The sequence below is a fragment of the Pistacia vera genome, unplaced genomic scaffold (assembly GCF_008641045.1).
Source record: "Pistacia vera cultivar Batoury unplaced genomic scaffold, PisVer_v2 Contig77, whole genome shotgun sequence".
In the NCBI taxonomy this organism is placed as follows: domain Eukaryota; kingdom Viridiplantae; phylum Streptophyta; class Magnoliopsida; order Sapindales; family Anacardiaceae; genus Pistacia; species Pistacia vera.
Window position 1 is genome coordinate 1,127,156 of NW_022196634.1, and position 21,492 is coordinate 1,148,647.

The following is a 21,492-nucleotide window of genomic DNA, read 5'->3' on the forward strand; positions in this document are numbered from 1 at the left end:
AGAAAGCAAAGTAGATGCTGAGGTGGAAGAGGAGGGAAGATGAGATCCGAATGCTATTTCTCGGTTTCGAATATCGAACCATTGAGAGAGAAACTCAAGTCTAAGGGTTTGAGTCTCTGTTTCCAATTCACCACCACTTTTGAAATGGTTCTTGATGGCTCGACTTAGTTGGACGTGCACGCACTGGTCAGGTATAATATTCTCTTTTAATTGATTTTTTTTTTTAATTTGATATCTAGTTTGGGAGAATGCTGCATCCTGGTAGCTTGCAAGTCATATTTGTAATCTGGAAGTTGAATTAGCATCAGAATAATATAAATTGTAATGCGAGAGTGAAAATGATGCACATTTTGGTTTGGGAATGTTCATTACTGGGGCTCTTCCTCCTTTTATGATGTGCATTTAAGGTCATGATAATTGAATTTTTTTGATTGTATATACGCCAGCTTAATTGAATAAAACCAAATGCCGTTTAGGACAAGCACTGAAATATGTTTTTAGTTTACTTAGATTGACTCCTAACTGATCTTCTGGAAGAGTAGAGTTTTGGTCTAGAGCTATTAGTGCGATTTTGAGGTGTAGTAGAATTATTTGTTCATTGTTACTTATTCTTTTCATGGGTTGATTGATCGCCTCGCAATATAGGATTACTGTCTGGATTCTCTTGTTTATTTATGCCTGGCCATGTTTTAAATAATGCAGGGCAAAACACTGGCCTTTGTGTTGCCAATTTTAGAGTCTCTAGTTGGGCCGACAAAGGGATTGAGGAAGACCGGATAGGGCAGGCCCAAGCGTTTTGGTACTTTTACGGACTAGAGAATGGGCTAAACAGGTATGATATTGAGATGTAGTTATACATGTCTAATATATAGAAGGTTTTTTTTTTTTTTTTTTATTTTTGTGACTCTTTTTTGGTTTGTTCAGGTGCATGAAGACTTTGATGTTTATGGTGGGACAATGGGGTTATCCTCAGGTTGTTTATATGGAGGTGCTCCTATCATTCTCAGGAGTTTAAATTAAGAAAGGAGTTGATGTAGTCATGGAACCCAGCCGTGTCAAGGTTATTTCACTTGAGCCCTTTTTTCTAATCTACAGATTTCTTGGAGATTATATGGTGTGACAATTTGGTTTATGTATGATCTTATGGTTGTTGCTGTATTTGTGCCACGGATCACATAGAGAGGGGAAATATTGATTTACTTCTTTGAAGTTTCGGGTTCTTGATGAGGCTGATGAAATGCTAAGGATGGGTTTTGTTATGATGTCGAACTTATTCTTGGTATGTATCCTTCACATAAAAGTACTGTGATTGCTGGAAGTTTTTTATGGCATTTTTATCTTCTTACTAATTTTTCAGGCAAAGTTGAGGATGCTTAAAGTTCAGACACTTCTCTTTAGTGCTACCTTGCCAGACTGGGTGAAACAGTTCGTTTTTACATATGATTGTGGATTATTTTTCTTTCTGGATTTGGTTTTATATGCTAACCTCTTCTCTAATAATTTAGGAATTGTGATTTTATGCCAATGATTCTTTGTGTTATTCACTGCCAGATCGCTTCTAATTTTCTCAAGCCAAATAAGAAAACTATTGTCTTGTTGGAAATGAGAAAATGAAGGCTAGTACAAATGTAAGACATTTTGTTCTTCCTGTTCCAGTACAGCAAGAGCTCAGTATTCCGGATGTTATTCGTTGTTATAGCAGGTTAGTTGTTTGTGTGCTAGTTATTGTTTACAAACTCTCAGCCCGTGACAAATGACAGTTTAGTGAAATGGTAAGTTCTCACCAATTTCATATTCCCACATTCATTGAACGTAACAGTCAAAGGGTAAAGTCGTAATTTGTATTGCATGAAATCTGAAATAAAATTAAAAATCAAAATTTTAAAATAACCCTCCACATCTAAAATTTCTCTAACAAGCACCCTCTTTCTAAAATTCTCTCACGGTGGCCATATTGGCTGTTGCGTGGGACAAAAGTAGCTGCCAAATGGCTGTTTCTTGGCCCTCACAATGGCCAGATTTTGGGTGCCACATGGGCTTGTGTGCTCAGTGTGCGGTGAGCTGTGCACGCTGGAGATGTGTGTGGGAGCAACACACAAGGGGGAGATGTGCATGGGTGTTGGTTGGGGCAAAGGGACGAGTAGGTGGTGGGCATAGTCCAAAGGCAGGTGGTTTTGGTGGCCGACAATAGGGAAGACGGCCAGAAAAAAAAATACAATCAATCAACAATAAGAAACACTACCATAAATAATCAATTTCCCTTCAACCAAACTTCAATTTAAAAACCAATTTCAACTATTGTGCAAGTCGTTAGGGGAGTGGGGGGCAACTACCGATGGGCAATCAGAGCTTGGGTGGTGGGGGTTTTAGAGAAGGGATGCCAGTGGATCAAAAGGTGGTGTCTGGATATGTTTTTGTTGCTAGAATTGGCCAAAAATCGACAAGAAGTGCACGATTCCACAGTGAGTGACGCCGACGATTTGGTGGTGTGGAGGGGTGGAGATGATAAGGGTTTTGATGAGGGAGGTGAGGGGATGTGTTTGGTAGTCTGAGGGCATTTCCATGACCACAAAATTTTTATTAAATAAGGATAAAATTGTTAGAAAAATATGATTGTCACATTAATCTTAAAATACCGCATTTGGAGCCGATAATCACACAGCCCTTATATTACTTCTCACCTCTTATATTATTTGAGTTAACTATTGAACTAAACATGATAATGACCAAATTAAAAGATAAATTATGGGAGTAATTTTCATAGGCATACCGTGCACAGTCTTACCGTTTTCTTTAATACGGAAAGAGGGGTACTTCCGATATTTTATGTTAAGCCCCAGCCTGGCATTTTGCGCCACAATCCCGTACGGTGGGATGCTTTTCATAACCTCTAAATCAGATCAGTTTAATCCAACGGCAGATATACAAACAAAAATAGGGTTTCGCATCCAACGTCCCAAAATAGCTCCACTGCCAAACAATAAAAGCTCGAACCCTAACTCTTATTCTTCCTCTTTCTCTCCTGCTTCTGCGACTCACTGCCACAAATTTGTGTAGCAGGAGAGACTCTCTATACCTACTTACCCAGAAAAGAAACTCTCTGCACCTCTCTCTACATGCCTTCTTTAGCACTCTTTGACGTTAACGGAACGAAAGAAGAGAGGAAGATGAAGAAGAAAATAGCTCTTCAAAGTTTAGACGAAACTGACTTTTCGGCGGAAAAGAAGAAAAAGAAGGACTCAAAGAATAAGACGGATGACTCTGAAAGGTCTAAGAAGAAGGATAGCAAGAAGCGAAAGGTTATGGAAGAAGAAGACGAAGAAAAGAAGTGAAACGAGCTCGGAATACAAAATTAGGCGAGCCTGTGATTTGAAATCGGATAAGAAGAAGCAAAGGCGAACGAGTAGATGCTGAGGGTGGAATGGAGAGGAAGAGTGAGAATCCGAATGATATTTTCTCGGTTTCGAATATCGGAACCATTGAGAGAGAAACTCAAGTCTAAGGGTATTGAGTCTCTGTTTCCAATTCAGGCCACCACTTTTGAAATGGTTCTGATGGCCTGACTTAGTTGGGACGTGCACGCACTGGTCAGGTAAATTTCTCTTTTAGATTGATTTTTTTTTTTTAATTTTGATATCTTAGTTTGGGAGAATGCTGCATCCTGGTAGCTTGCAAAGTCATTTTGTAATCTGGAAGTTGAATTAGCATCAGACTAAAATATAAATTGTAATGCGAGAGTGACAAATGATGCACAATTGTGTTTGGAATGTTCATTATGGGGCTGCTCTCCTTTTTATGATGTGCTTTTAGTCATGATAATTGAATTTTTTGATTGATTATACCGCCAGCTTTAATGAATAAAAACCAAAATGCCGTTTAGGACAAAGCACTGAAATATGTTTTTAGTTTACTTAATGACTCCCATAACTGATCTTCTGGGAAGGTAGAGTTTTGGGCTAGAGCTATTAGTGCGATTTGAGGTGTAGTAGATGTATTTGTTCATTTGTATACTTATTCTTTTCATGTGGTTGATTGATCGCCTCGCAATATAGGATTACTGTCGGATTCTCTTGTTTATTTATGCTCTGGCCATGTTTAAATAATGCAGGGCAAAACCTGGCCTTTGTGTTGCAATTTTAGGTCTCTAGTTAATGGCCGACAAAGGGATTGAGGAAGACCGGAATATGGCAGGCACCAAGCGTTTTGGTACTTTTACCGACTAGATAATTGGCTAAACAGTATGATATGGGATAGTGATACATGTCTAATTTATAGAAGGTTTTTTTTTTTTTTTTTATTTTGTGTTGACTCTTTGTTGGTTGTTCAGGTGCATGAAGACTTTGATGTTATGGTGGGGCAATGGGGTTTCCTCATGTTGTTATATGGAGGTGCTCCTTATCATTCTCAGAGTTTAAATTAAAGAAAGGAGTTGATGTAGTCATAGGACCCAGGCCGTGTCAAGGTTGATTTCACTGAGCCCTTTTTTCTAATCTACAGATTCTTGGAGTATATATGGATGTGACAATTGGTTTATGTATCGATCTTATGGTTGTTGCTGTATTTGTGCCACAGGATCACTAGAGAGGGGAAATTATTGTTTACTTCTTTGAAGTTTCGGGTTCTTGATGAGGCTGATGAAATGATTAAGGATGGTTTGTTGATGATGCGAACTTATTCTTGGTATATATCCTTCACATAAAAGTACTGTGTGATTGCATGGAAGTTTTTATGGCATTTTTAATCTTCTGTACTAATTTTTCAGGCAAAGTTGGGATGTATAAAGTTTCAGACACTTCTCTTTAGGTGCTACCTTGCCAGACTGGGTGAAACATGTTCGTTTTTACATATGATTGTGGATTATTTTTCTTCCTGGATTTGGTTTTTAGTATCTAACCTCTTCTCTAATAATTTATGAATGTGTGATTTTAGCCAATGATTCTTTGTGTTATCATTGCCAGATCGTTCTAAGTTTCTCAAGCCAAATAAGAAACTATTGATCTGTTGGCATGAGGAAAAGAAGGCTCAGTTACAAATGTAAGACATTTTGTTCTTCCCTGTTCCAGTACAGCCAAGAGCTCAAGTTTATTCCGGATGTTATTCGTTGTTATAGCAGGTTAGTTGTTTGTAGTGTAAGTTATTGTTTAATCGTAGATATGATATTATTAGAATCTTCTATTGAAGTGGCCTTGTACAAGACAATTATTGTACCGTCCTGTTTCAGTGGAGCCCGCACAATTATTTTCACCGAGACAAAGGAATCTGCTTCTCAACTTGCTGACGTGTTACCGGGAGCACGAGCTTTACATGGGGACATACAGCATCTCAGCGTGAGGTAATTGTTTCCTTTTGTGCAAGATACCCTATAAAAGCAATCTTGTAAAAAGTTCAGTTTTCATCCAACATGTTGATAATTCGCTTTTGTTTAATTTGTGATCTTGTACTTATAGATAATTATTTGCTTACCTTTGTTTAATTTTGTTGATCTTGTACCCGTAGGTCACACTTTCTGGTTTCAGGTCAGGCAAGTTTATGTATGACGTTGGTGGCTACAAATGTGGCAGCACGCGGGATTAGAACATCAATGATGTGTCAGTTAATTATCCAGGTTTGTGTCACTGTATCGTGTTGAAAACTTTTTATTTTGTCATGTCTGGAATACTGGACATAATGTTTATGTTTCAGGTGAGCCTCCTCGTGATGTAGAAGCATACATTCATCGATCTGGACGTACGGCAGAGCAGGTATATGTTAAAAAGTGGCATTTAATTAACCTTTTGGAAGGGGCTGGATTGTTTTTATATCTGTTTTCAGATGTTCAAAAGTTTGAGGAGTTGCTGATAAGCACTATATTTTGTAGGCAATCTGGAGGTCGGTTATGCTTATGATCCTAGTAAGGTCAAATGTATTAAGGAATAGAAAGAGAATCTGGTGTAATTTGAGCACATTCTGCACCTCACAGTGATATAGCTAAAGCTGTTGGTGTGGAAGCTGCTGAGACAATAACCCAATGTCTGACAGGTGTGCTTTCTGTTTTGAGTTTCATCTGGGTGCGTAAGGTGCTTTCGTCTATATTTTTTAATATATTACATTTAAATGCAGTGTAATTCCGTATTCGAGTCTCGCTGCCCAGGAGCTACTGGACTCTTCGGTGTCTATCAGCAGGTGAATACTTCAAAAGCACTTGCCAGAACTGCTGTAAGTTCTTTGGTTCTATTTCTGCGTGTTATATCTATTTTTGCATTTGTGTTCCTCGAACCACTGATTTTTGTCTGTATGAAAACCTACCTTATTGTAGATTGCAGGGTTTACCGAGATAAAGACCAGATCACTACTTGGTCTTTTGGACAACCATGTTCGGTGCTTCTTGAAGCTGGGAAGCCCATCTACACACCATCGAAGCTCCTAAAATTTTACCAATATGCACTTTATCTTTGATGTCCACATTCCACATTAAAGAAAGGTGAATTATTTGCATCTTCTTTCACAAAGAATACGAGACGTGTGATGCATGTTTTCATGCTCAACAGCCTTTTGATGTCTGGACTTAGTTTCTGTGTACTATGAGCTATGGCTTCGGTGTCTGATTGTCGTAACAATGAATTAAAGAGTTGAAAGAGGAGGAAATGAAAAGAGTGGTCCTGACTTTTATTCAATTGTAGAAGCAGGCAAAAATGTCAGATCTGTTTCTATAGGCTCTTGTACTTTGTCCGAGTTCTAAGAAAGATGGCAAAATTGTATGTTTATCTAGTATATCACATTCGTTAGGTTTTAGTGTCTACCCCCAGTGTAGCGATTCATTGAACTGGGAGTGTTTCTGACATGTTTGATTTTTTATTACATCCATTTTCTTGGTATTGTTTTGTCCTGATCACATCGGAGGTTGTGTACTTTGATGTAGTTGTACGAATAGGAGTTTTGAGTTCAAGGCTTATGTCTTTTTGTACTGCTTCATTCATTGGTCAATTAAACCGTTTAACTTTGTCTTGACTCCCGGATTTCATGAAATGATATTGTAGCTTCGCTTACGGTGTATTGAGGAGATTCGTGCCTGAGGAGAAAGTAGAGTCAGTGCAGGGTATGACTCTCACAGCTGATGGAAAGGGTGCTGTGTTTGATGTGGCAGTGGAAGATTTGGACTTGTTTCTTTCTGGTATGTTTCTGCTTTGTGGCTTTTTCATAGCAGTCATGAGTGGATATATCTATTAAATAAGATCTCTAGAAGCATAATATCTGGTCTTCATTTGGTTGCTCATGTTTTTTCTTGTTGCAGGTCAGGAAAATGCGGCTAATGTGAGCATAGAGGTTTTGAAAGAATTACCACGCTTGCAAGAAAGAGAACAGCCGAGGGGAAGATTTGGTGGTGGTGGTCGTGGTGGCTTTGGTGGTGGTAGTAGATTTTCTGGTGGCAGAGGTGGTGGGTTTTCTGATAGAAGAAATAACAGATTTTCTGGTGGGGGTAGAGGTGGTAATAACGGTAGGAGATGGTAAGTGTTGGAAGTTACCACCAATCTGAAAATCCCGTAAGTGGAACAATTTATAATTTAAAGCCAGAGTTAATTCTGATGATGATGAAATTATTCAATATCTTAGGAATTTCAACCATAGATTGGCTAGTTATAGTATTACATTCCTAAGTGTTTTTATGTTTTTTATTTTTATTTTTTACGTAACGGGGTTTTTTGGTGCCCCCATGAATCTCCAATTTTGATCAAAGTGTAAGAAGATTATATTTAAATATTTGTTCAATTTTATTATGTTTGTAGTAGCAGTACGTGGACAAGTGTAAGTAGTGGGGTTCTGATTTCTGAATCCTTTTAAAAGGAACGTAAAGTTGGGATTTTATCTGATGTGTGATGTGTCTACTATACAATGTCTGAGATAGCTGTATCCTGAACTCGTTTGAATCTGAGCGACTGTCGTGTCGATCGGTCTCCACCAAAGACCTTAAGAAATCCATTGAATATACATTATTTTGTTAATCGAATGAGGACAAAATTTCATGAGCAGATGTATTGTAACGTGAATTACTATTTATTAACGTAAATTTATTGTTGTGTATATTTTTAATGAAAAAAAAGAAGGAAAATAATTACAAATTTATCATATAAATTAACGTGTTATATACTTATATTGTGATTTAATGGCTTAAAATAAAGATAAATATAATTAATTATATGATTAATTTATGGAAAGACAAAGTTACTATAAGTTAAACAGATATTTTAATTAAGACGTAAAGACTTTTTTTCATTCAAAAAATGGTTTAATGAGATTATCACCTAGACTTTTAAAATATTATTTTATTATTTAAATTTATATTTTGTTTTTGATTTTAACGTTGGTGCGTGCTATCTCATATTATTACCATTTTCTTTCTTAATCATTACTAACAAAAATCTCTTAAACTCTATTCTCGTCAACCTCAACAATTGTTGACAATCGAACGATTAGGGTTTGTATAATTATCTCTCTCAAGTCAAATTTTAATTAATCTTAACTACCAAAATCCAATATTCTACCATCAAAAGGGTTTATACAATTATCTCTCTCAAGTCAAATTTTAATCAATCTTAACTACCAAAATCCAATATTCTACCATCAAAAGACTTATCGACCTTCCCTCTTTAAAAGCCCTAATGGCTTAGATCGAGTTTACTCTCTGTTCATAATTGGAATATAAATTTAGATAATAACGTGGTATTTTAAAAATTTATGCGTGAAAAAATGTCATTAAACTATTTTCGAGTGAGAAAAAGCCGTTAACTCTTTAATTAACATAACCTAAATAATGCTAATGCTCAACCCAGTGAAAGAATCTACACATTTGTCACCATAACTGTTAAGCATAACATAGGTAAGAATTAGGGGGTGTTTGTCTAAACTTATGAAAATTAGCTTATAAGTTAATTTGAGTTTATAAGCACTTGAAATTTAAATAGTTACGTGTTTAGTTAAAGTGACTGATAAGTAGTTGATGCGTTTGGTAAAATATGAGTATATTTTATTATTAAAATAACTAAAAGAGGTATTATAGTAAAATGACCTATTTGAAATATAAAAATAAGAGTATAATATAAAATTTTAAAATTAAATTAAGATAACGTAGTAATATATTTTATCAAATTAATTTATAAGAAAAAAAAAAAAAAAAAAAACAGTACATTCTCTCAACTTATTTAAGTCTAAAACAGTTTAACCAAACATACCAACTTAATTTTATAACTTGCCAACTAATTTTATCAGCGTATAAGCTCTGACAAATACCCTTTTAAGAGTTCCACCGTCTGCCACTTCTACACACATCCACACCCTCAATCTCTTCTTTCTTCCACTATTTTCCTTCTTTTGAAATTTTTCTATTTACCTCTTTCATACATTAGTTCATTTGAATGTTGTTCAACCTTCAGTCATGGCATGTTACAGAAGAGCGAAAATCGTTCTCGATTCCTTTCGCAATCTCTCTTCAAAACTTTCCTTTCTACCGAAATCTCCAATCCAGGACTCGTCTTCAAGAATTTATCAAAATACCTCTGCAACTACAGCTAAGTTTTCTGGCTTCAATTCGTTTTCTTCTGTTTCTCAGAGAGTAGTTTTTTCAACTCGTATTAACAAGAATCTTTGCAATTCTATTTACAACAATACTAAGAGATATTATTATGTAGACCGTTATCATGTACAACATTTTAGGCCACGAGGTCCAAGAAAGTGGTTTGAAAATCAAACGAATGTGTTAATTGTTGTGTTGGTTGGTTCTGGGATTGTGATCACTTTGTATTTTGGGAATTTAGAGACGGTTCCATATACTAAAAGAACCCATTTTGTGCTTTTATCAAAAGCTGTTGAGAAAAAGATCGGAGAGACCCAATTTCAGCAAATGAAAGCGGCTTTTAAGGGCAAGATTTTGCCTGCTATACACCCAGATAGCGTGAGGGTTAGATTGATATCAAATGATATAATTCGGGCTTTACAAAAGGGGTTAAAACATGAGACTGTGTGGAGTGATATGGGGTATGCCTCTCCTGAGAGTGATGAAGCACATGAGGGAAGAGCTCATGAAACATTAAGGGCCTTGAGTGAGACTGTTGAAGGGAGGAATCTTGAGGGAGATTGGCGTAAAGAAGATGAATTTCTTGATGAGAAGTGGGTTCAGCACACTAGGAAGAAGGGTCAAGAGAGAGGATTACAGGCTGCGACTTCTCATTTGGATGGATTGAATTGGGAGGTTTTGGTTGTCAATGAACCTGTTGTTAATGCCTTTTGCTTACCTGGCGGAAAGATAGTGGTGTTTACCGGGCTGCTTGAGCATTTTAGAACTGATGCAGAGATAGCAACCATTATTGGGCATGAGGTATACTGATGTTGATTCTTGATTTGTTTACTAGGCTGGAAGTGGCTTTACATTGGATTTTGGAGGGATATGCCGATGGCTTATGTTTTCTTTTCTAATTAGGTTGGACATGCTGTGGCTCGACATGCTGCTGAAGGGATTACAAAAAATCTGTGGTTCGCCATCCTACAACTGATACTCTATCAGTTCGTAATGCCTGATGTTGTCAATACAATGTCAACTCTTTTCTTGAAGCTTCCTTTCTCGCGGAAGTATGTTCCCTGGGTTTATTTTCTTTAGAAACTGTTGACTTTTGTGTAAACATCTTGTTGCATGTTTGCGATATCTAATTATGTTATATTGTCTATAAATTATGGAATCTTGGGAGGTGCTACTTGCCTAGGAACATATTATCTAAGCTAGGCATATGCTTCTGCACCTCTATCATTGATGCTTTTTTGTTTTACCCTTGTCTCATGGCCCTGTGTTTTAAATTTAGCTTCTTATTCTAGTATTCCTGCCCCAACTTTAAAAAAAAAGAGTCTAGTTATTTGGAAATATGGGATTCTTAAATTTTTTAGTGTAATGTAATACATCATATCTTACCAGGCATAATGTATTCCTAGTTGTGGGTTTTTTAANCAGAATAATTTGAATTGTAATGCGAGAGTGACAAATGATGCACAATTTGTGTTTGGGAATGTTTATTACTGGGGTGGCTTCCTCCTTTTATGATGTGCATTTAAGGTCATGATAATTGAATTTTTTTGATTGTATAATACCGCCAGCTTTAATTGAATAAAAACCAAAATGCCGTTTAGGACAAAGCACTGAAATATGTTTTTAGTTTACTTAGATTAACTCCATTACTGATCTTCTGAGAAGAGTAGAGTTTTGGGTCTAGAGTTATTAGTACGATTTTGAGGTGTAGTAGAATATATTTGTTAATTTGTGTACTTATTCTTTTCATGCAGTTGATTGATCGCCTCGCAATATAGGATTACTGTCTGGATTCTCTTGTTTATTTATGCTTTGGCCATGTTTTAAATAATGTAGGGCAAAACACTGGCCTTTGTGTTGCCAATTTTAGAGTCTCTAGTTAATGGGTCGACAAAGGGATTGAGAAAGACCGGGTATGGCAGGGCACCAAGCGTTTTGGTACTTTTACCGACTAGAGAATTGGCTAAACAGGTATGATATTGGCACGGCACCAAATGTTAGATTTGAAGTTCATCAAACTTGCCTCTCCCATCTGCCAAAATCTGTGTGCATATATATCCATAACAGTTAGGAGTCATTATGGGTTCTACTTAAGGTCTAACGTTTAACTCTATGGATTGTAAATCAACTCCATCACAAACTTCAACAAACATAAGTAATTGATTCTACTTAAGGTCTAACGTTTAATTCTCTGCCTAGGGACCCGGTTGAGATCCCTTGGGGCGATTATGGGGTTGAGTATATTGTTGAATCTTCTGGGGTCTTCACAACAACTAACAAGGCTTCAGCTCACATAAAGGTTAGTTCTGAGTTTTTTGACACTATTTTTTTTAGTTCATTGTTATCTTTTTACCTCTCATACATTTATGTAGAAATTTATGATATTGGTTAACTAAAATTACACTGCAAACACTGGTAAAGTTATGATATTGGTAAACTTATGTAGAATTTTAACNTGTGACTCTTTTTGGGTTTGTTCAGGTGCATGAAGACTTTGATGTTTATGGTGGGGCAATGGGGTTATCCTCATGTTGTTTATATGGAGGTGCTCCCTATCATTCTCAGGAGTTTAAATTAAAGAAAGGAGTTGATATAGTCATCGGAACCCCAGGCCGTGTCAAGGTTGATTTCACTTGAGCCCTTTTTTCTAATCTACAGATTTCTTGGAGATTAGATGGGTGTGACAATTTGGTTTTATGTATGGATCTTATGGTTGTTGCTGTATTTGTGCCACAGGATCACATAGAGAGGGGAAATATTGATTTTACTTCTTTGAAGTTTCGGGTTCTTGATGAGGCTGATGAAATGCTAAGGATGGGTTTTGTTGATGATGTCGAACTTATTCTTGGTATGTATCCTTCACATAAAAGTACTGTGTGATTGCATGGAAGTTTTTTATGGCATTTTTAATCTTCTGTACTAATTTTTCAGGCAAAGTTGAGGATGCTAATAAAGTTCAGACACTTCTCTTTAGTGCTACCTTGCCAGACTGGGTGAAACATGTTCGTTTTTACATAATGATTGTGGATTATTTTTCTTTCCTGGATTTGGTTTTTAGTATGCTAACCTCTTCTCTAATAATTTATGAATTGTGATTTTATGCCAATGATTCTTTGTGTTATTCATTGCCAGATCGCTTCTAAGTTTCTCAAGCCAAATAAGAAAACTATTGATCTTGTTGGCAATGAGAAAATGAAGGCTAGTACAAATGTAAGACATTTTGTTCTTCCCTGTTCCAGTACAGCAAGAGCTCAAGTTATTCCGGATGTTATTCGTTGTTATAGCAGGTTAGTTGTTTGTAGTGCTAAGTTATTGTTTAATCGTGATTATGATATTATTAGAATCTTCTATTGAATTGCCTTGTACAAGACTAATTGTTGTACCGTCCTGTTTCAGTGGAGGCCGCACAATTATTTTCACCGAGACAAAGGAATCTGCTTCTCAACTTGCTGACGTGTTACCGGGAGCACGAGCTTTACATGGGGACATACAGCAGTCTCAGCGTGAGGTAAATTGTGTTTACTTTTGTGAAAGATACCCTATAAAAGCAATCTTGTAAAAAGTTCAGTTTCATCCAACATGTTGATTAATTCGCTTTTGTTTAATTTGTGATCTTGTACTTATAGATTAATTATGTTGCTTACCTTTGTTTAATTTTGTGATCTTGTACCCGTAGGTCACACTTTCTGGTTTCAGGTCAGGCAAGTTTATGACGTTGGTGGCTACAAATGTGGCAGCACGAGGATTAGACATCAATGATGTGCAGTTAATTATCCAGGTTTGTGTCACTGTATGTGCTTTGAAAAACTTTTTATTTTGTCATGTCTGGAATACTGACATTAATGTTTATGTTTCAGTGTGAGCCTCCTCGTGATGTAGAAGCCTACATTCATCGATCTGGACGTACAGGAAGAGCAGGTATATGTTAAAAAGTTGGCATTTAATTAACCTTTTGGAAGGGATGGATTGTTTTTATATCTTGTTTTCAGATGTTCAAAAGTTTGATGAGTTGCTGATAAGCACTATAATTTTGTAGGCAATTCTGGAGTCGCTGTTATGCTTTATGATCCTAGAAGGTCAAATGTATCTAAGATAGAAAGAGAATCTGGTGTAAAATTTGAGCACATATCTGCACCTCAGCCAGCTGATATAGCTAAAGCTGTTGGTGTGGAAGCTGCTGAGACAATAACCCAAGTTTCTGACAGGTGTGCTTTCTGTTTGAGTTCATCTGGGTGCTTAAGGTGTTTTCAGTCTATATTTTTTAATATTTACATTTTAAATTGCAGTGTAATTCCTGTGTTCAAGTCTGCTGCCCAGGAGCTACTGGACGCTTCCGGTCTATCAGCAGTGGAATTGCTTTCAAAAGCACTTGCCAAGACTGCTGTAAGTTCTTTGGTTCTATTTCTGCGTTGTTATATCTATTTTTGCATTTGTGTGTTCCATCGAACCACTGATTTTTGTCTGTATTGAAATACCTACCTTATTGTATGATTGCAGGGTTATACCGAGATAAAGACCAGATCACTACTTGGTTCTTTGGACAACCATGTTTCGGTGCTTCTTGAAGCTGGGAAGCCCATCTACACACCATCGTAAGCTCCTAAAATTTTACCAATTTGCACTTTTGATCTTTGATGTCCACATTCCACATTAAGAAGAAAGGTGAATTGTTTGCATCTTCTTTCACAAAGAATACGAGACTAGTGTGATGACATGTTTTCATGGCTCAACAAGCCTTTTGATGTCTGGACTAGTGTTCTGTGTACTTATGAGCTATGGCTTCGTGTGTCTGATTGTCTGTAACAGTGAAATTAAAGAGTGAAAAGGGAGGAAATGAAAAGAGTGGTGTTGACTTTTATTCAATTGAAGAAGCAGGCAAAAATGATCAGGATCTGTTCTATAGGCTCTTGTACCTCTTGTCCTGAGTTCTAAGAAAGATGGCAAAATTGATATTTTATCTAGGATATCACATTCGTAGGTTTTAGTATCATACCCCCATTGCTAGGATTTCATTGACTGGGAGTGTTTCTGACATGTTTGATTTCTTATTCATCCATTTTCTTGGTATTTGTTTTGTCTGATCAACATGGAGGGTTGTGTACTTTGATGTAGTTGTACGAATAGGAGTTTTGAAGTTCAAGGCTTATGTCTTTTTGTACTGCTTCATTCCCTGTCAATTTAGCCGTTTAACTTTGTCTTGACTCCCGGATTTCATGAAATGATATTGTAGCTTCGCTTACGGTGTATTGAGGAGATTCGTGCCTGAGGAGAAAGTAGAGTCAGTGCAGGGTATGACTCTCACAGCTGATGGAAAGGGTGCTGTGTTTGATGTGGCAGTGGAAGATTTGGACTTGTTTCTTTCTGGTATGTTTCTGCTTTGTGGCTTTTTCATAGCAGTCATGAGTGGATATATCTATTAAATAAGATCTCTAGAAGCATAATATCTGGTCTTCATTTGGTTGCTCATGTTTTTTCTTGTTGCAGGTCAGGAAAATGCGGCTAATGTGAGCATAGAGGTTTTGAAAGAATTACCACGCTTACAAGAAAGAGAACAGCCGAGGGGAAGATTTGGTGGTGGTGGTCGTGGTGGCTTTGGTGGTGGTAGTAGATTTTCTGGTGGCAGAGGTGGTGGGTTTTCTGATAGAAGAAATAACAGATTTTCTGGTGGGGGTAGAGGTGGTAATAACGGTAGGAGATGGTAAGTGTTGGAAGTTACCACCAATCTGAAAATCCCGTAAGTGGAACAATTTATAATTTAAAGCCAGAGTTAATTCTGATGATGATGAAATTATTCAATATCTTAGGAATTTCAACCATTGATTGGCTAGTTATAGTATTATATTCCTATGTGTTTTTATGTTTTTTATTTTTAATATTTAAAAAAAAGGGATTTTTAGAAAACCCAAAAATAAACAAATTTAAAAAAAATGTAAGAAGATTATATTTAAATATTTGTTCAATTTTATTCAGCAATATTACGTTTGTAGCAGTACGTGGACAAGTGTAAGCAGTGGGGTTCAGATTTCTGAATCCTTTTAAAAGGAACGGAAAGTTGGGATTTTATCTGATGTGTGATGTGTCTACTATACAATGTCTGAGATAGCTGTATCTTGAACTCGTTTGAATTTGAGCGACTGTCGACCGGTCTCTACCAAAGATATTAAGAAATCCATTGAATAGGCATATTTTGTCAATCGAATGAGGACAAAATTTCATGAGCAGATGTATTGTAATGTGAATTACATTTTATTAACATAAATTTATTGTTGTGTATATTTTTAATGAAAAAAAAGAAAAAAAATACTTACAAATTTATCATATAAATTAACGTGTTATATATTTATTTTGTGATTTAATGGCTTAAAATAAAGATAAATATAATTAATTATATGATCAATTTATGAAAAGACAAAGTCACTAAAAATAAAACAGATGTAAGACTTTTTTCCTTCCAAATAATGGTTTAATGGCAGTCTTACCTAGATTTTTAAAATAATATTTTACCATTCAAATTTGTATTTCTTTTTTGTTTTGGACGTCGGTGCAATCTCACACTACTATTATTCTTTTTTCCGATCATCACTTACAAAAATCTCTCAAACCCTACTTTCGTCAATCGTCAATTTTATTAATTGTTGACAATCGAACAATTAGGGTTTACGCTGTCGCCTCTTTCAAGTCAAATTTTGATCAATCCCAATTACTAAAATCTAATATTCTACCATCAAAAGACTCAGTAACCTGTTCTTTTTAAAAACCCTAACAACTTAGATCGAGTTTACTCTCTGTTCATAATTAAAATATAAATTTAGATAATAAAATGGTATTTTAAAAATTTATGCATGAAAAAATGTCATTAAACCATTATTCGATTGAGAAAAAGTTGTTAACTCTTTAATTAACATAGCCTAAATAATGCTAATGCTCGACCCAGTGAAAGAATCCACGCACTTGTCACCATAACTGTTAAGCATAACATAGGTAAGACTTAAGGGTGTGTTTAAACTTATGCAAATCAGCTAATTTGAATTTATAAGCATTTAAAATTTAAGCAGTTACGTGTTTGGTTAAAGTGACTGATAAGTTGTTGACGCGTTCGGTAAAATGTAGCTTATACGTATATTTTATTATTAAAATAACTAAAAAAGGTACTATAGTAAAATGATCTGTTTGAAATATAAAAATAAGGGTATAATATAAAATTTTAAAATTAAATAAAAATAATGTAATAATATACTTTTTCAAACTAATTTATAAGAAAAAAAAAAAAAATCTCTCCACCTTATTTATTTTAGCCTATAAACCCACAAAAGTTACGGCCCATCCTAGCAACTTAATTTTAGAATTTTTAAACTAAGTCAGCAACTTAAAGCTCGGACAAACACCCCTGTAAGATTTCTACTTCCACCGTCTGCCACTTCTATACACATCCACATCCACACCCTCAACCTCTTCTTTCTCTTTCACTATTTTCCTTCTTTTGAAATTTTTCTATTGACCTCTTTCATACATTAGTTCATTTGAATGTTGTTCAACCTTCACAGTCATGGCATGTTACAGAAGAGCGAAACTCGTTCTCGATTCCTTTCGCAATCTCTCTTCAAAACTTTCCTTTCTACCGAAATCTCCAATCCAGGACTCGTCTTCAAGAATTTATCAAAACACCTCTGCAACTACAGCTAAGTTTTCCGGCTTCAATTCATTTTTTTCTGTTTCTCAGAGAGTAGTTTTTTCTACTCGTATTAACAAGAATCTTTGCAATTCTATTTACAACAATACTAAGAGATATTATTATGTAGACCGTTATCATGTACAACATTTTAGGCCACGAGGTCCAAGAAAGTGGTTTGAAAATCAAACGAATGTGTTAATTGTTGTGTTGGTTGGTTCTGGGATTGTGATCACTTTGTATTTTGGGAATTTAGAGACGGTTCCATATACTAAAAGAACCCATTTTGTGCTTTTATCAAAAGCTGTTGAGAAAAAGATCGGAGAGACCCAATTTCAGCAAATGAAAGCGGCTTTTAAGGGCAAGATTTTGCCTGCTATACACCCAGATAGCGTGAGGGTTAGATTGATATCAAATGATATAATTCGGGCTTTACAAAAGGGGTTAAAACATGAGACTGTGTGGAGTGATATGGGGTATGCCTCTCCTGAGAGTGATGAAGAACATGAGGGAAGAGCTCATGAAACATTAAGGGCCTTGAGTGAGACTGTTGAAGGGAGGAGTCTTGAGGGAGATTGGCGTAAAGAAGATGAATTTCTTGATGATAAGTGGGTTCAGCACACTAGGAAGAAGGGTCAAGAGAGAGGATTACAAGCTGCGACTTCTCATTTGGATGGATTGAATTGGGAGGTTTTGGTGGTCAATGAACCTGTTGTTAATGCCTTTTGCTTACCTGGCGGAAAGATAGTGGTGTTTACTGGGCTGCTTGAGCATTTTAGAACTGATGCAGAGATAGCAACCATTATTGGGCATGAGGTATACTTATGTTGATTCTTGAATTGTTTACTAGGCTGGAAGTGGCTTTACATTGGATTTTGGAGGGATATGCCGATGGCTTATGTTTTCTTTTCTAATTAGGTTGGACATGCTGTGGCTCGACATGCTGCTGAAGGGATTACAAAAAATCTGTGGTTTGCCATCCTGCAACTGATACTCTATCAGTTCGTAATGCCTGATGTTGTCAATACAATGTCAACTCTTTTCTTGAAGCTTCCTTTCTCGCGGAAGTATGTTCCCTGGGTTTATTTTCTTTAGAAACTGTTGACTTTTGCGTAAACATCTTGTTGCATGTTTGCAAGATCTAATTATGTTATATTGTCTATAAATTATGGAATCTTGGGAGGTGCTACTTGTCTGGGAACATATTATATAAGCTAGGCATATGCTTCTGCACCTCTATCATTGATGCTTTTTTGTTTTACCCTTGTCTCATGGCCCTGTGTTTTAAATTTAGCTTCTTATTCTAGTATTCCTGCCCCAACTTTAAAAAAAAAGAGTCTAGTTATTTGGAAATATGGGATTCTTAAATTTTATAGTGTAATGTAATACATCATATCTTACCAGGCATAATGTATTCCTAGTTGTGGGTTTTTTAAGGTAAAACATTTTGTCTCAGTTGGTTCATGGTTATGGATAGTTTCCATCAGAGGGGTTCTTCTAGGGTATATCTTCTTCTCTCTTATTTTTGATTTTTTGGTTCATTTCTGGGATAGGAATAGGTGGTCTACTTGATTTGCATTCTTGATATGATTTTTTTTTCCTTTTTGAAACAAGGGACACAATTAATCTGGAGAAATACTGTTGGTTGGGGTGTTATCTAAAATCTCATCAAAGCTGTTTTTGCCATTTTATTCCAAATCCCAAAATGCTAAATCCAATTTTTATCATAAAGACACCATATTGCTTCCTAATTCCAAATATCCTGAAATCTTTTGAAGGTATTGAGGGAAGTGCTTAGGTAGCTGTGAGGAGAATTGTTTCTCTTGTAGCTTTTGGGTGCTTAGTCTTCTGCAGTTGATTAGAATGGCATAGATATGCCTTATGCATTATGTGCATGAAGTTTATGCCTTTATATAAATGCCATATTGTTTCCCAATTCCAAACATCCTGGAATCTTTTGAAGGTATTAAGGCAAGTGCTTAGATAGCTGCGAGGAGAGTTGTTTCTCTTGTGGCTTTTGGGTGTTCTTCCTTGAATTAACAGATTTTATGATTTGATCAGGAACCTAAGCTATTGAAACTGCAATAAAAATGAAGTTGTATAAACATACAAATGCTCAAATCTGTCTCATATTTGTTGAATATCCAAAAACAATCAGAGCAATTACTCTTAGCATTTGCTTAACACTGACAAGAAGGCCTTTCTATATCTGGTGACATATGATGTTTGTGTGTTCTCTAGCAGCTCAGTCCCATATGCTTTTAGAGGAAGGTTATTATTTTTGTTCTCGTTTTTTCCCTTCTCTCTGAAATTTCTTTGTTTTGTAAGATCAGATAGTGGTTAAGCATCTATTTTATTGTACTGTTGACTGGGTAGGGGTTCACTTTATTAATATGCTAACCTTCTTTCATAGGTGTAAATTTGCTCAGGTAAAATTCGATAACTTGTTTGTATCTAATGGCATATCCTTTTTTTGGATTTGGATATAATCCTTGTATTTATTGTCTACACCATTCTTTATACTTTTCAGTAGAATCTATAAATGCTCTCTTGTATGCTACACGTGGTAGACTGTTACACGAATCAATGGAAATCAAACTCCTATTGAGCCCAAAATAAAAAAGTTTGGTAAAAGCTTAGTTTGTTTGGATCACTAATTATGCGAGTTATTTGTCAATCCCCAAAATAAGTGGAAACTTCCTGTATGAATTACTCTGCCTAATCTTGCTTTTTGATTCTCTGGGTGAAAATTGAAATATATTTTTGTTAAAGTTCAATATCCTATTCCAGTAATTAATGCAATAGGTCTCCTCTGTCCACTCATCTTTTGATTGTCCTGATGTGCTGTGGTGGGCTAACGTGTAAAGTGTAAAGTTTATTTTCAACTTTATATTCTCTAAAGGCCAGTAGTTCCAATCCCTATGCCCTTTTTTGGGTAAAGATTGATTGGCTGCTTGAGGATCTTCCTCCCTCTCTTCTTTCCTCTATATTAGCACAAACTTTCTGATTGGTAAAAATTTAAGTTCTTTTTACTTGTGTAGATATTGATATGATTAATCATTTGTTAATCTTTACTATATTACTAATCACCCAATAAATTTTATTGTCAATGCCAATGCTGATGAGGAACTGCATTCATCATCATTATCAGCTCTTTCTCATTGTATTTGCTTATTTAGTTTTTCAATACCATGAAATGCTTTATGAAAACGAAACTGTTGTCCTGGCAATTGCTGAACTTAAATATACTTATTTATCTGTTCTGGTAGGATGGAAATGGAGGCAGATTACATTGGACTGCTGTTGGTTGCATCTGCGGGCTACGATCCTCGAGTGGCACCAAGGGTATATGAGAAGTTGGGGCAAATTTCAGGTGACTCAAAGCTGAGAGATTATCTTTCCACCCATCCATCTGGTAAGAAGAGAGCACAGTTGCTGGCTCAAGCTAAAGTCATGGAAGAAGCACTCACTATCTACAGAGATGTAAGGTCAGGATATGGAGTTGAAGGTTTTCTTTAGGGCAGCATAAACCATGTCTGCCCGGAACCCAGATTCTCTATCAACACTTTCAACAGCATCTTTCCGATCGAGGTCAGAAAGTTAAGACCTTGAAGCTCGGATATGTACCAACTTTGTTGAACAAAAACTTGTAATATACCGTTCTTTCATTATTTCATATGTTTAACAGAGGAACAATGGTTCTACACATACAAACCGCTGTACCATCACGCGATGGCAACAAAAAAAAAAAAGAGTAAATTCGTATGAAAATAATGCAACACTCTTAAGATTTTGTATGTGTAGCATGTTACTCAAGTTTGAAGGAAAGATTTTGTGTACAGGATTTGTAAGTGACATTATTGAATGGGTGAATTTTAAAGCTGCAAATGCTTGTATGTGATATTTGTCATGAAAAATGCTATGTTTCTAATTTAATTTTACAACTTTCTTTTACAATTTTAACGTGATAGCAAATTGATATTGTCACGTTAGTTCCCATTACATCTAAGACATTACTAAAAACGAACGGTGAAGGAATAATTCTTTTATAAAGAACAATCAAAAGAATGATTATTCTTTAAAAAGGAATGGTCACTTCTTTCGTGAGAAACGATCCTCCTTTCATAAGGAATGATTGTTCTTTATGAAAGAACGACTTATTTTTTAGTTTAATCAAAATCATTTTGTGTCTTCGGTGTGATGGATCTGACGTGACAATGTCAATTCAATTGCTATATCAAGTTGTAAAAAAAGTTTATGAGAAAATATTGTAAGT

At 35.8% G+C, this 21,492-nt stretch overlaps 3 protein-coding genes across 3 annotated transcripts; all 3 read left to right on the top strand.

Moving 5' to 3' along the window:
• Window positions 1-164: 164 nt before the first annotated feature.
• LOC116116344 (DEAD-box ATP-dependent RNA helicase 7-like) lies at window positions 165-15,420 on the top strand (the record flags this gene model as incomplete). The annotated part of the gene is made up of 14 exons (XM_031402433.1): window positions 165-191; window positions 11,384-11,518; window positions 12,029-12,169; window positions 12,284-12,395; window positions 12,479-12,549; window positions 12,680-12,834; window positions 12,944-13,055; window positions 13,224-13,325; window positions 13,405-13,465; window positions 13,584-13,752; window positions 13,834-13,930; window positions 14,045-14,139; window positions 14,778-14,911; window positions 15,032-15,420. Coding segments are annotated over 14 exons (1,629 nt in total), but the record flags the coding sequence as incomplete, so codon positions are not given.
• On the top strand, window positions 9,410-11,325 carry LOC116116290. Its single transcript, XM_031402389.1, has 3 exons — window positions 9,410-10,348; window positions 10,451-10,612; window positions 11,302-11,325. The coding sequence occupies exons 1-3, from the start codon at window positions 9,410-9,412 to the stop codon at window positions 11,323-11,325; spliced, it is 1,125 nt and encodes a 374-aa protein (XP_031258249.1).
• A 1,499-nt stretch (window positions 15,421-16,919) lies between the features above and the next one.
• On the top strand, window positions 16,920-20,970 carry LOC116116378. The gene is made up of 3 exons (XM_031402463.1): window positions 16,920-18,032; window positions 18,135-18,283; window positions 20,486-20,970. Exons 1-3 carry the CDS (start codon window positions 17,094-17,096, stop codon window positions 20,733-20,735), a joined length of 1,338 nt encoding a protein of 445 aa, XP_031258323.1. The 5' UTR covers window positions 16,920-17,093; the 3' UTR covers window positions 20,736-20,970.
• Window positions 20,971-21,492: the final 522 nt, after the last annotated feature.

Bases quoted from the DNA above. Each gene is read 5' to 3' on its own strand.
- LOC116116290 (XM_031402389.1), top strand. From the start codon at position 9,410: ATGGCATGTTACAGAAGAGCGAAAATCGTTCTCGATTCCTTTCGCAAT. The intron at 10,349-10,450 runs GTATACTGATGT...TTTTCTAATTAG, and splicing joins CAACCATTATTGGGCATGAG to GTTGGACATGCTGTGGCTCG. The intron at 10,613-11,301 runs GTTTATTTTCTT...CTTTTCATGCAG, and splicing joins CGCGGAAGTATGTTCCCTGG to TTGATTGATCGCCTCGCAAT.
- LOC116116378 (XM_031402463.1), top strand. From the start codon at position 17,094: ATGGCATGTTACAGAAGAGCGAAACTCGTTCTCGATTCCTTTCGCAAT. The intron at 18,033-18,134 runs GTATACTTATGT...TTTTCTAATTAG, and splicing joins CAACCATTATTGGGCATGAG to GTTGGACATGCTGTGGCTCG. The intron at 18,284-20,485 runs GTATGTTCCCTG...CTGTTCTGGTAG, and splicing joins AAGCTTCCTTTCTCGCGGAA to GATGGAAATGGAGGCAGATT.